Source organism: Gorilla gorilla, chromosome 7, assembly GCF_029281585.2.
Source record: "Gorilla gorilla gorilla isolate KB3781 chromosome 7, NHGRI_mGorGor1-v2.1_pri, whole genome shotgun sequence".
NCBI classification, from domain to species: domain Eukaryota; kingdom Metazoa; phylum Chordata; class Mammalia; order Primates; family Hominidae; genus Gorilla; species Gorilla gorilla.
Window position 1 is genome coordinate 105,634,564 of NC_073231.2, and position 13,549 is coordinate 105,648,112.

Here is a 13,549-nt window from a genome sequence, read left to right on the forward strand (position 1 = left end):
ATATCAGTGACTATCCACTAATTCCTGCATAAAGTGCAAATTCCTTAGTTTAGTAAATCAGTGCCAGCCACAATCTAAATCTATGTATTTAACCTTATCCTCCAACCCTTTATCCATGTTCCCTTTTCTCTCGCCAATTGAGATGGTTAACCTTGTCCCAAGCATGTGTACTACTTTGCACATCTCACATTGTCTTTTTGGCATGGGAAGGAACTGTCATCTTTGCCAGTTGAAATCCTACCCAAACTCTGAGACCCAGCTGCTTCCCAGTGTTTTCTTAATCACAGCAACCTGATCCAGACCCTTCCTTAACTGGACTACTATGTGACTGCTCCTCTCCTTTCCTGACTGCTTCATGTTAGTTATTTGTTCTTGCCTTATTTTCCCTATATGATCATAAGCTCCTTGTGGGGCAAAGAACATATCTCTTCCTCTGTATTTCCTCCATAGTGCCTAGCATATTACCTTCCTTATAGTACTTGAGTAATGAAAATGTGTTGGATGATGATCGAAATCTCATTTGAATCAGGTGATCTAACACAAATGTCACATTTTTTTGTGCCTGATTTTATGCTTCCTTCTGTATAGAAATAAAAATAGGTATGCAAGTATTTGTTACTAAATGGAGACTTACAGTATCTGTAGCAGTGAAATTTAGTCAGTGGGTCCAACAAGAACAAAACCTCTCACGTTAGCTAGGTGTCTGTGCGTATCTGAGCACTCACTGCCATCCAGTGCTCAAATCCAGTGCCGCGGGTTCCCAGGCAGGGGTGATTACACCATGGGAAGGAGAACTGAAGTACTGCTAGGCCTCCTGAATTTCTTTTTTGTTGGTTTCTCTCAAGAATGTAGTTCCTTTCCTAATGAATTATATGCATCTAATTGCCAATGATATTTAGATGTTTTTTAACAGTAGACCAAACATTACAAATGTTCCATTGATTATGCATATGGGAAGAAGTGTTACAAATGTTTTTCTCCCACTTAACTTTCCTGTGTGAACTAAATCCAAACATATCTGAATTTTCATAATTCAAAGAAAATATCTGTGCCAACATTCTGAGAACAAATAGCTGCCAAGCAAAACCTGACAGCATATTCCTTGGTGACATCCAGTCCTTAAAAACTGTGTACACAGAGTGAGCAGCTATCTAAAACTGAGCTCATATGCAAATGTGAACATTCCTCACTTAAAATTACATTGTGTACATTAAAACTTTCTCTAGAGTCTATGAAATGTTCAGGAAAAATATAGCTGAGCTTGATCTTAAGTACCTTGCCTCATTATTTTTTTTTTGTCATTTCCAGCTACTAGTCTGTCCAAAGAAAACAACTTTCTTATTTCTTTTAGTTTTGTGTGTACCCTGAGCTTGATTCCCAGTTGCTGCTATAAAAAACTGAAAGGGTTCCAAACACTGCTATTTTTCTTTTTTTCTGTGTTACTAATATTTAAACATCAAAGATATTCTGGTACTTTTATGTCGTAGAGTATATATAAGACCATATTTTCCCTAAAGGTATTTGCTATCCAGGGTGTGTTTGTGTGTGTGTGTGTACGCACACGTGTGTTTTCTTAGCTGTTAGCCTTTTTTAGAAGTCACCTAACTGATAGCATTTTCCTATCACAAGATCACTGGCAGTGCGTGGAGGAAGAACTTGAGTGAGGCCATATTAACAGCAGGGAGATGAGTTAGGAGATTTTTTAAAATAATGTATTCAGATTTTTTTTTTTTTTAAAAAAAAAGCCCCATCTTAACATCGAAAACGTATGTTGTGATGACCTTGGGAATTTTTTAAATTTAAGCATGTTATCAGGACTCCTCCTAAGGCTGAAACTAAAAACTAACCTGCTTCCACCAAGACATTTAATATTATGGCAATTTCCATGTAAATCCTTAATGTATTTATTATTAGGGCCTTTTATGATAGTCTTACAGGAGGTTTTCAAAGTTTTATTCTGTCTACTAATTGGGAGTTTTTCATGAGATTTACCTTTGGTTAGCTCTGTTAAAAAATTATATGTGATATGAAAGAAAGATTTAAATTGTTTGCATATGATATAAATATATCTTTCTTAAAATATCAGTTTTCGGCCAGGTGCAGTGGCTCACGCCTGTAATCCTAGCACTTTGGGAGGCCGAGGCAAGCGATCATGAGGTCAAGAGATCGAGACCAGCCTGGCCAACATGGTGAAACCTCATCTCTACTAAAAGTACAAAAATTAGCCAGTCGTGGTGGCACACCTGTAGTCCCAGCTACTCGGGAGGCTGAGGCAGGAGAATCGCTTGAACCCAGGACGTGGAGGTTGCAGTGAGCTGAGATCGTGTCACTGCACTCCAGCCTGGCAACAGAGCGAGACTCAAAAAAAAAAAAAAAAAAGTCAGTTGTCTTTCCTTGAACTTACGAATCATAGAACATTGTTTTCATTTAAACCTGTTTCCTACAAAAGTACTAATTATTATTTTTTTTTTTGGAATACTCATATAGTTAAACTGATTTTCTTAGCTGCAGTTAGTGGGTAAGAGTAGAAATAGGACATATATGACCCCAAAACAAATCCAAACATGACCAGACATGGCAATGCTACATGAATAAATATAAATATGTATCAGGAGACTCAGTTGGTAAATGTTACAATAAGTACATAACAAAAAAAAAAGAACAAATACATCATATCTTACATTTAAAATGTTGAGGGTATTTCTAATTTGATATATCCGTGATCTCATAAGGAAAGTATATTAAATGAATTGCATCTTCAAACTGCTATTTTGTTCTTTATCAAAAGAAAAAAGGTATAACAATTTATGATTAAAAAAAAACCACAAACCAAATTTAGCTTTCATTACTGTCTAGCCATAAGAAGGAAAAAACCGTCAGCCAATACCAAGGTTCTTTGATCTCACGCTTCAACCTTTTTGTCCTCCAGATGAATGAAATGATCTTTTCTCAAATGTTCAGCAGGCCTTTTACCATTTGATAGGAAAATTATTTTTAAGAAGGTTTAAAATGTGATCTGAAAAACCACATTGACTCTATGTGGCATATTTGCTATTCTTAGCCTGGTGGAATAAGTTGGAAGTGGATGAATAATGCAGGTTAGAAAGAAAACAGATGCAAAATATTACAAATGGAAAGGTTTTCCAGCAATGAGACTTTCATTTTAGGACTAGGTTTTTGTTGGCACGTTTGGCATTATGACGATTATTGTTTTTTTCTCCAGCTGTTACACATCTGTATTGAAGGTTGGGGCAACTGGCGTTGGTCAGAGCCTTTCAGTGTGGACCATGCCGGGACTTTTATTAGAACAATTCAGTACAGGGGTCGAACTGCTTCTCTCATCATCAAGGTTCAGCAACTCAATGGAGTACAAAAACAGGTAAGTTTCTTTGTGTTCATGACCCAGACACCTCTTAATTATTCAGTGTAATGGAGATGAAAATAATTAATAATTTTTTTAAAATCACCGTGGTTATGCCTAGTTATATCTACTACTACCATGCATGTGAGCATTTAATAAATGCTTATCTATGATCCTGACAATGATGATGGCTTCAACCCCTTTGTCCCACTTCTTTTACAAGAGCTGCTAACAAGCAGTAAAATTTACTGATTTTAGTTTCACCTCTTCTCCCTGTCACCACCTACCTTCTGGTGGAGGTGCTAATGAGCTGTGAAATAGCCAAAAGTCCTTTATTGAGAAGGAAAAGAAGCAAAGAGTAGTGGGAACCCTGGATAATCCACCAGCGGATAACCAAGAGTTGGTTCTCATGCACGTGAGAATGATCTGTAAGGAAGTGCTGTGATACTCTCCCATGACAGAGTGGGCCTGGGTCTCCAGCAAGCTTTTCTTTTCCTAGGAGTTAATATTAACTGCAGTAAAAATTCACTGCAGCCTAACTCTTGGCATATAAAACCTCAGCTCTCAGCACACATTTTTACGTATTTTATAAAACTTCCTTTTGGCTGTTTTTGAAGTTCTAAGACTGCAAAGGGAAAAAAGTATCTGACACTTTCTTTGTGTTCTTAAGATGTGAAAGTGTGGTTTCTAAAAGATGTTTTTCAAGCATGGAGCATATGACAAGAGTAGAAAGAAAAAAAGGAAGTATTAAAATCTGAAAACTGGCTTCACTGCACACATAATAACTGGATTTGTCGTTAGAGTTTCAACATATACATCTGGATTGTAACAGTCTACCCAGAGCTTTTGTGGGACATGATAGAAACAGCACTTAGTCCCTGGAAAAGGGGAGCTTCCCCTATGGAGCAGCAGGGGCTATTCTGTTGCTGCATGCCAAGGAGGAATCAGGAAGCTGCTAGTGAGGTGAACAGTAGGACCCACACCATATGCATTCTTGGTCTGCACCTAATCAAGGAGCTGGACTTGGTGATCTTATTATTGTGGGCCACGGAAATAAAAAGAGAACTCAACTCTAGCAGAGGAGTCTCAGAAAAGAAGCATGGAAGACTCTTCCCAATTAACTGAGCATTCCTCAGAATATTTGTTGATTGCCTAAAGTGGAACAAAGTAAAATGGAAAACACCAAGTATGTGAAACAGTCTTTGCTTTTAAATTGCAATTTTATGTAAGCCCAACAATGTTTTCAACTGACAGTAAGTGTAAAGGGAATTTAGAGGTTTCACTGAGAAGATATGACTTGAGCTGGGCTTTGGAAAATATGTAGAATTTGGACTAAGAGAGAGCATTCCAAGTAGACAGTATAGCATAAACGAAGAGACAAATGTGGGACAAATGAGTCTTACTGAAGGATTCCTGCGGGGACCGGCCTACTAGTGTGAGCATTGAGCCAAAGAGAACAAGGAGTGTCACTAACTCCCATCTGCCCTCAGAACACTCTTACATGAATTTGCTGTCAATGAACATCTGCCCAGTAAGTGTATACTGGTTTTCTGATTCTGTCACTCATGGTCTTTCAAGAATGTCTTATCCACCTTCCCATTGAGTAATATGTCTGAGAAAAGGTCATCCAGCCTCTTTGAATAGTTCAGATGACAAGAGGCTCATTCCCTCACACAGCAGCCCTTTCTGTTTGCTACTACCAGCTAAGTTTTCTTCCTGATTTCGAACCAAAAATCTTTCACCATTCCACCACCTTTCCCCATTCCCTAGAACTATGAGGCATATACAACAAGCGCAAAACTTGTCGTGAGAACTCCACAAGTCACCTCTCCTCTACATTATAGCCCTTCAAAAACATAAGGGAAGCTATCGTGTTTCCCCTTGGTTTTCTTCTCTCTAGGCCTTCTCAAATTTGAGTGTGCATCAGAATCCCCTGGAGGGCTTGTTAAAACACAGATTGCTGGGTCCCAACCCCAGAGTTTTAGATTAGGTGTGGTCTGTAATTTGCATTTCTAACAAGTTCCCAGGTGCTGCTGATGCTGCTGGTCCAGGGACCACAATTTGACTACTATAGCTCCAGTCTAAACTTTCCCAGGTGGTTCAGCTCATTTTAGTGTGGCTGCTAGAACATTTATCAGTTACTGAAATGGCAGGGTCCCTCCATAGAGAAATGGTTTTAATGGTATGTCCTCATAGTCAAGATCATAGGCAACTTGGCTGTATCCGCTTGCTAGCTGTGTGATCTTCAGAAAGTCATTTAAACTCTGTGAATCAATTTCCTCATCTGTAAAATGAGGATAGTAATAGTGCCCTCCTCAGGAAGTTAGTGTGAGGATTAACTGAGTTTGTGTATGTAAAATGCTTACAACGTGCCTGCCCTCCTGCCATAGCCCAATATACCATATTTAAAATTACTCTAATGAAATGTTATCAGGCATGAGTAACACTAAGTTGGACGGTTTTGTATTATAACAATAGTGACTCATTCTTGTATAGATACTATATATTTTCAAGAAACAATGTTAAATTTCAGGGATAAATTAATATATACAGTGTTCCTGCACAAATATTACACATCGCAACAGTATACCTACCAAATGTCATAAAAGTTGGTTATTTGAAAAATACATTTCTAAAAATGTCTGGCAGTTTTACCTCTTCCCTGCCCCCTCACTCACTCAGATACACACACCCACAAGCAAAAATGTTAAATGTCTTTTTCAATTGGATTTAATTTTTGCTGTCAGGGTAGTTTAGCGTTCAGATTTGCTCTGGTTAAAGTACATCAGAGACGTAGGATTTCCTCAATTGGCAAGGTTAGGAAGGAAGAAGGGAACCAAGCTTCAGAAGAGCTTTGTGGATTCTTGTCTCCCTCACATCTTGGCTTCTTTCCTTCTACCCCACCTGGGCCTGGAAATTTGCAATAAACTGCAGCTGCCTAATTACCAGGGCCCATTTGGGGAGGTGAGTGTATGCAGATCCCTGATGCACCTTAACACTCCCTGGATAATGGAGAATTGGCTAAAGCTCTTTTTTAACATTGATGCTGGGTTATCTGTGCTCTGCATTTCTTATACCCCTCTCATTTCCCCCAATTGAATGAAAATTGACCACAGAAAATTTTGTTGGAACTTTGTATGTTCTACAACTACTCATGTACACATATTTGCTTCCATGTTTCCCATCCTTTTGCTGAAGAAACTTTTACTACTCTAAAATCTCAAATGTACACATGTATGTATGTATAATGGTGTCTTTATACACATACTTTTAATCATGGTTAAGATATCATTTTCCAGTGCATCTGGTGCTCTGGAGTTATTCTTCAATATCACTATTCTTCTTGGCACTGATCTAATAAGAGTTCTGAAACCTGCTAAGTAAAATCATATGTGGAAATCTTCAATACACATCTTTGTGGCTTTGGGGAAGGAGGGGAATTAGTGTGAAACCTGGAAATGTGTATTAAAGAGAAACCGTGCATTTAAAAAAATTAAGTAGCTGTCTTCAACTGATAAATTAATCTTGAAATTCTAACCATAATTTTCAAAATAAAGGCATTGTAAGTTTTGCCACTTTGAAGAAAAGCAGATAGAGCTCTCCTGAACCTAACCCTGGAACAACCGTGCAAGCACACTACTCCACTGAGTGACCATTTTTGGATTTTCCTTCACCTAAAGTAGCCTTCCCTCCCTGGCCACTTTTAAGAATTTTCTTTTATCAAATTTGAAAGCCTATTTAACAGGCTTTTTAGTTGAAAATGAGACTATAAAAACCTACCAAGAGGATCTTTGTCTTTAAACAAAGTGAGTCCCAGATGGTTGTGGAGATTCTGTGGTTTCTCTGAGAAACAGCAAAATTCTCTTCTAAATCTCCTGGGGTCCAAAGGTTCTGAAGCAAGAGCCATGTGCATATATTGCCAGGCTTGGGCACATCAAGAATAACAGAGTTAAATAATGCTTCAGAGTTTTCAAATGTTTATTTCAAGTTAGGCAATGCTATGGCATCATAAGACTTATCATGAGTGTCTAGTAACCCCTAGCATATGCTAAAGAAAAGTTTGCTTCCTAATTTAGGATCATAGTTCAGTTGACTTTTATGGTTTGTTATTGTGAAAGCATAGTTTTAAAAGATTATGATGGCTAGAGTATCTAGGGGAAATACAACAGTTCAGCACAGCTTGGTTTTACAGATATGCTCCTTCTAAAGAAAGTTCAAATAAGCAGATAGTTGAGAAATAAATGAGAAAAAGCTAAACCTCACCATTCAAATAATGCAAATTAAAACAACAATGACATTTAATTTTTGGTTCCTCAATCTAGCAGGTTTCTTTTGATTAAATAATAGTTCATCCCAGCGTAGTGGCTTATGCCTGTGATCCCAGCACTTTGGGAGGCTGAGGCAGGAGAATCACTTGAGCCCAGGGGTTCGAGACCAGTGTGGTTGACATAGCAAGACCCTATCTCTACAAAACATAAAATAAAATACATTAGCCAGGCATGGTGGCATGTGCCTGTAGTCCAAGCTACTTAGGAGGCTGAGGCAAGAAGATCCCTTGAGCCCAGGAGTTCAAGGCTACAGTGAGCTGAAATCTTGCCACTGCATTCCACCTTGGGTGACAGAGCAAGACCCCCATCTAAAAATAGTGATAATAATAACAGTTCATTTATAAATAGTTATTCATATTTATTGGTGTAAATAATGGTTCATTAAAATTGATGGTTACAGAGGACTCTTGATGACATAGGAAAATGTATCAATTAGGACGCTTTCAGTTTGAAGTTACAAAATATGCTTGTTAATCTTCATAGCAAGTTAATGAGGCAGATACTATTCTATTTTATGTTTATTGTTTCACATAACGAGGAGGAAGAAGGCTGGTTCAGTATTGGCTAAGCAACCCAGTGTTGTATTTGCTTCTCTGTCATCCTCTTAGATTTGCCTGCCTGGTCTCAGGTGGCATTAAAGCTGTATACATCCTCTGATAACAGCTTCTGTGACACAAAAGAAGGGCTTCTCTTCTCAAACTGTCTCCCTTGTTATCAAGGAGTAATATCTTTCCTAGAGCCTTTTACCAGTCTTACCTTCTCATATTATTAGCCAAACCAGAGTTCCATGTTTACCCTGATCGATGGCAAAAGGAGAATGGAATTAACAGGATTGGCTTGTACCAATCATGATACAGCCACTTGGGGGCCAAGGGAGGTGTCTACCTTCCCTGAGTACTTTGCTGCCTTTTGATACCTAACCAAATCAAGTGAGGGTTTTTAACAATAAGAGGAAAGGAGAGAACAGCTATTGGGAAGAGAAGCAATGGTGTCTGACACATTTATGTTATAAAGAGCAGCCCTTACTTTCTTTTTTATGGTTTCTAACTTTTCTTAATGAGTAGATATTAATTTTATGAGAGACAGACTATCAGGGTGATGATCAACAAACTCTGGGCCAGACTTACTGGGTAACACCAAGCAAGTTATTAAATATCTCTGTTAAATTTTCTCTCTGTTAAGATGGGGAGTCATAGTAGCACCTACTTTATAAGGTTGCTGTGAGAATGTGTTCTCCAGAAAAACAGCACTGATGAGGGGGTGTGTGGAAAAAATGATTTATTATAAATTGACTCGTGATTATGAAACATGACATAATCTTAGAGAAGTCCCAAGATCTGCAGTCAGCAAGCTGCAGACCCAGGAAAGCCAATGTGTAGCTCCCATCTGATTACAAAGGCCAGAGAACCAGGAGAGCGAATAGTGTAAGTTCCAGTCCAAAGTCTGGCAAGTTCAAGACCCGAGAAGAGCTGATGCTTCATTCCAAGTCCAAAGGCCAGAAAAGACCAATGCCCTAGCTCAAGCAGTCAGGCAAAATGAGTTTCCTCTTACTTAGCCTTTTCCTTCGATTGGGTCTTCATTTGGTTAGATGATGCCCACCCATGGTGGGGAAGACAATCTGCTTTACTCAGTCTACCAATCCAAATGTTCATCTCACTCAGAAACACCCTCACACACACACCCAGAATAATGTTTGACTAAATGTCTCCTCATACCATGACCCAATCAAGTTGACATACTAAAATTAAACATCATATGCTTAGACCTGTACATATACTGTGTATGTGTGTGTGTGTGTGTTATTCTGGAAAAATATTACAAATAGGAAATTCAGTATGTGAAAGTCCTATTTTCTCCAATCATGGTGAATATTCATATTACAGAAGGATTTGCTTTGTGAAAGAATTCACCACCATATTAAATTTTGCATTATATTTTCAATTTCAACCAATTTAAGAAAACATTTGTTGTTTTTTGTAGAGATAGGGTCTTGCTCTGTCACCCAGGATGGAGTACAGTGGTGCAATTACAGTTCACTGCAGCCTTGAACTCCTGGGCTCAAGTGATACTCCTGCCTCAGCCTCCCAAGTAGCTGTGACTATAGGCATACACCACCATACCTAGCTAATTTTTAAATTTTTTGTATAGATGGGATCTTGCCATGTTGCCCAGGCTAGTCTCAAACTCCTAACCTTGGCCTCTACCAGGCCCCCCCATTTGTTTTCTCTCTCTCTCTCTCTTTTTTTTTTTTTTTTAGATGGAGTTTTACTCTTGTTGCCCAGGCTGGAGTGCAATGGTGTGATCTCGGCTCACCGCAACCTCCACCTGCCAGGTTCAAGTGATTCTCCTGCCTCAGCCTCCCGAGTAGCTGGGATTACAGGCATGTGCCACCGTGCCCAGCTAATTTTGTATTTTTAGTAGAGACAGGGTTTCTCCATGTTGGTCAGGCTGGTCTCGAACTCCTGACCTCAGGTGATCCACCTGCCTTGGCCTCCCAAACTGCTGGGATTACAGGCGTGAACCACCGCGCCTGGCCAAGACCCCCATTTCTTAATACCTACTATGAACTATACTCTCTTACCTGGGTGTAAAGTTGAATAACCCATAGGTTTAGTGGATAAATCTGTGTGTTTATAAAGATAAAACTTACGCAGTTTAGGCCAGGCACAGTAGCTCATGCTTGTAATCCCAACATTTTGGGAGGCTGGGGTGTGAAGATAACTTGAGCTCAGGAGTTTGAGACCAGCCTAGGCAACACTGAAACCCCATCCTACAAAAAAACACAAAAGTTAGCGAGGTGGGGTGGTGCATTCCCTGTAGACCCAGCTACTCTAGAGGCTGAGGTGGGAGGATTGCTTGAGCCTGGTAGATTGAGACTGCAGTGAGCTGTGATCATGCCACTACACTCCAGCCTGGGCGAAAGAGCAAGACCCTGTCTAAAAAAAACTAAATAAATAAACTGAATAAAATAAAAAAAATTAGATATCTGCATCAAAGATTTTGTATTATCTGTTTATACAGAGATTTCTTACTAGATAAGAGTGCAATAAACCCTTGAAAATCAACTTCAAGGAATAGATTGATCACAATTGCCCTCTCAGTTACCAGAGCTAAATGATTTTCAATTCCCAGTCTTTTCCATTTCTACTTCACTTGACAAGATTCACTGCCACCTCCTGGGCAGGTACTTCTCTTATGGCTTCAGCAAAACTACTATCCCCTGATTCACCTCTGTTCTCCTTCATCCCTTCTTCTCTGGCCCCATTTTCTAGCTTTTCACCCCGAGTCTGCCCCTGGAGTTTTGGTCAGTTTCTGGGTTTGAGCTTCTACCCTCTCTTTCAGGTAAACTATCTTCTGCTTGTGCATGTTTGCAAGGCTCTTCTTTCACTAATCATTATCTCCACCTCCACATTTTCTCTGGCCAGCACCTGAGCAGCATTTCTAATTGAGTACTGGACTCCTACATGTCTGTCCTTTAAATACTGCAAACTCAACACGGCCAAAGCAAAATTTCTTCTTGACTTCAAGTCTTTTTTCCTTCTTGTACTGTTTAAGCTAATTACTTCATTTTCTTTCCATTAACATCAACATAGTTTACTCTGTTTGAATGATAACATATTTCCAGTTAATGAAGTCTGAATTGATGAAGCCTTATATACTTAACTGTCTTTTAGATTATCATCTGTGGAAGACAGATCATCTGTAGTTACTTGTCTCAAAGCATAGAACTAAAAGTCGTTCAGCATTACATTGGTCAAGATGGACAAGCTGTAGTTCGGGAACATTTTGACTGCCTCACAGCCAAACAGAAATTGCCTTCATACATACTAGAAAACAATGAACTGACGGAGCTGTGTGTGAAGGCCAAAGGAGATGAAGACTGGTCAAGAGATGTGTGCCTGGAATCCAAAGCCCCTGAGTACAGCATTGTCATTCAGGTTTGAAAAGAAGTTCAATCTAGAGTAGAGCAGCTTTACCATTGAAATTTTCTCAAAATGTTCTTTACTTGTACAGCACTTAATTTATTAAAAAGTGACATATAAAAAAGGGGAGTGAAAGGCTTTGAATAGTACTTCTCAAACTGTTTCCTCCCCATCCCACGACAATACATTTGTATCAGTTCCAGTAGTTCTTACAGCCAAGACTCTGTCCCTCCCAGATGCAAGTGATATCTTGAAAAAGATTCTGCTGCCCCAGGGTTAGGGGTAGGGTGGGACTGTGGGGGTGGTATCCTCCTCACTTGAGGATCTTTATGATGGTCTGTTACTTTATCTCTTCCTCAGTCTTTACCATCATCACTTTCATTCCCATAAAGGATAAATTCTCTTTCATTTTGCCACTTAGTCTTATATCTCTCCTTATGCAAATCTCTTTGTCTTTATGGAAAGAGTTGGCCCCGTTGACTCACTGCACATTTGCTTTCTGCCATAATGAAGTCTGTTTTTGCTCAGTTTTTTTTAATAATGGCTTTTCCCCTAAACTTTAAACTCTTTTTAATCTTCCAAACTGATGTATCTGTGCCTTATTTTGATTAATTAGTAAACTGCTTAGTATTCAATAGGACCCTTTGCTATTTCATGTGCAGGTGCCATCTTCAAACAGTTCCATTATTTATGTCTGGTGCACAGTTTTGACTTTAGAACCCAACTCTCAAGTGCAACAACGAATGGTGAGTGCTTTCCCAATCCTAAAATATGGTATATGACTCTGACCTTTCCTGTTCTGAAATAAATTAAGGTCAGAGTGACCCAGGGAAGAGATTTATTACAAGTTTGTTTCAGCATCAAACAGCTGGAATACTGCAACAAAGCAAATATGAAAGTTGTTCTATCCTTTTATTTTTATAGATTGTGTTCAGCCCTCTTTTTATCATGAGGAGTCATCTTCCAGACCCCATTATCATACATTTGGAGAAAAGGAGTCTGGGATTGAGTGAAACACAAATTATTCCAGGAAAAGGGCAGGAAAAACCACTGCAAAACATAGAACCTGACCTTGTACATCACCTGACATTCCAAGCAAGGTACTAGAAAAATCCTTCCGTACATTTTACATTTTCCTAGGAGAAATTAAGTAGAAAAGTAACCTTGCACTGGGGGGTGGGGGTGAGGGGTGGGTAGGGAGATGGGAGTGGAGGGAGTTTTTTGTATGATTTCTTATCTTATGAGAATGTTATTTTAAAATTGCCCTGCCTAGGGATCTCTTATTCTCATCTGTAGTTTTAGATAAAAATCAGCCTTTCTCATTAAGCTTAGAAATAACCAGCAGGGATCATCAGAACTTTTAATTTAATTTAGATTTCATTGACACATGACTTCTGTGGTGAAAGAAGATGTGAATAGAGATCAACACCCAGGAATTGAGGGGTGGGGGAAGAAAGAGGAAAAGCCAGGGCCCAGATCATCCACACACTGTCCCATAAATGGACTCTATCTACCAAAAAGGTGTTGGTCTATAATACATTTGTAGTTAGATATTTTTCAATAAATTGTATACCACTTTAGAAATCTGATATTTATTCTTGGTTTTTATTTCAATTTCCTAGAGAAGAATATGATCCTTCAGATTGTGCAGTTCCCATCTCAACATCACTCATTAAGCAAATAGCCACTAAGGTACACCCTGGAGGCACAGTTAATCAGATCCTTGACGAATTCTATGGGCCAGAAAAGTTGCTTCAACCCATATGGCCCTATAATAAGAAGGATTCTGACAGGTAATATTCTTCAGTGATCTTTTTCTACAAAAATTTCTCAACATTAACAAATGATCATTCACAAAAATATTAAATACCATAAGTGGTGTGTGCATGTATCTGTCAGATTCTTACCTTTTATCATCTAGTAGGTGTATTTTGTAG

General features: G+C 38.9%; 1 protein-coding gene across 12 annotated transcripts in view; it reads left to right on the top strand.

Moving 5' to 3' along the window:
* VPS13B (vacuolar protein sorting 13 homolog B) overlaps nt 1–13,549 on the top strand; it is an 869,944-nt gene that overhangs the window by 798,629 nt on the left and 57,766 nt on the right. For all 12 annotated transcript variants that reach the window (XM_031013639.3, XM_055348088.2, XM_031013638.3 and 9 more), the window contains exons 44-48: nt 3,224–3,379; nt 11,364–11,627; nt 12,275–12,358; nt 12,537–12,712; nt 13,235–13,405. In XM_031013639.3, the coding sequence (XP_030869499.3) occupies nt 3,224–3,379; nt 11,364–11,627; nt 12,275–12,358; nt 12,537–12,712; nt 13,235–13,405 (851 nt within the window). The remainder of the gene's footprint in view (nt 1–3,223; nt 3,380–11,363; nt 11,628–12,274; nt 12,359–12,536; nt 12,713–13,234; nt 13,406–13,549) is intronic.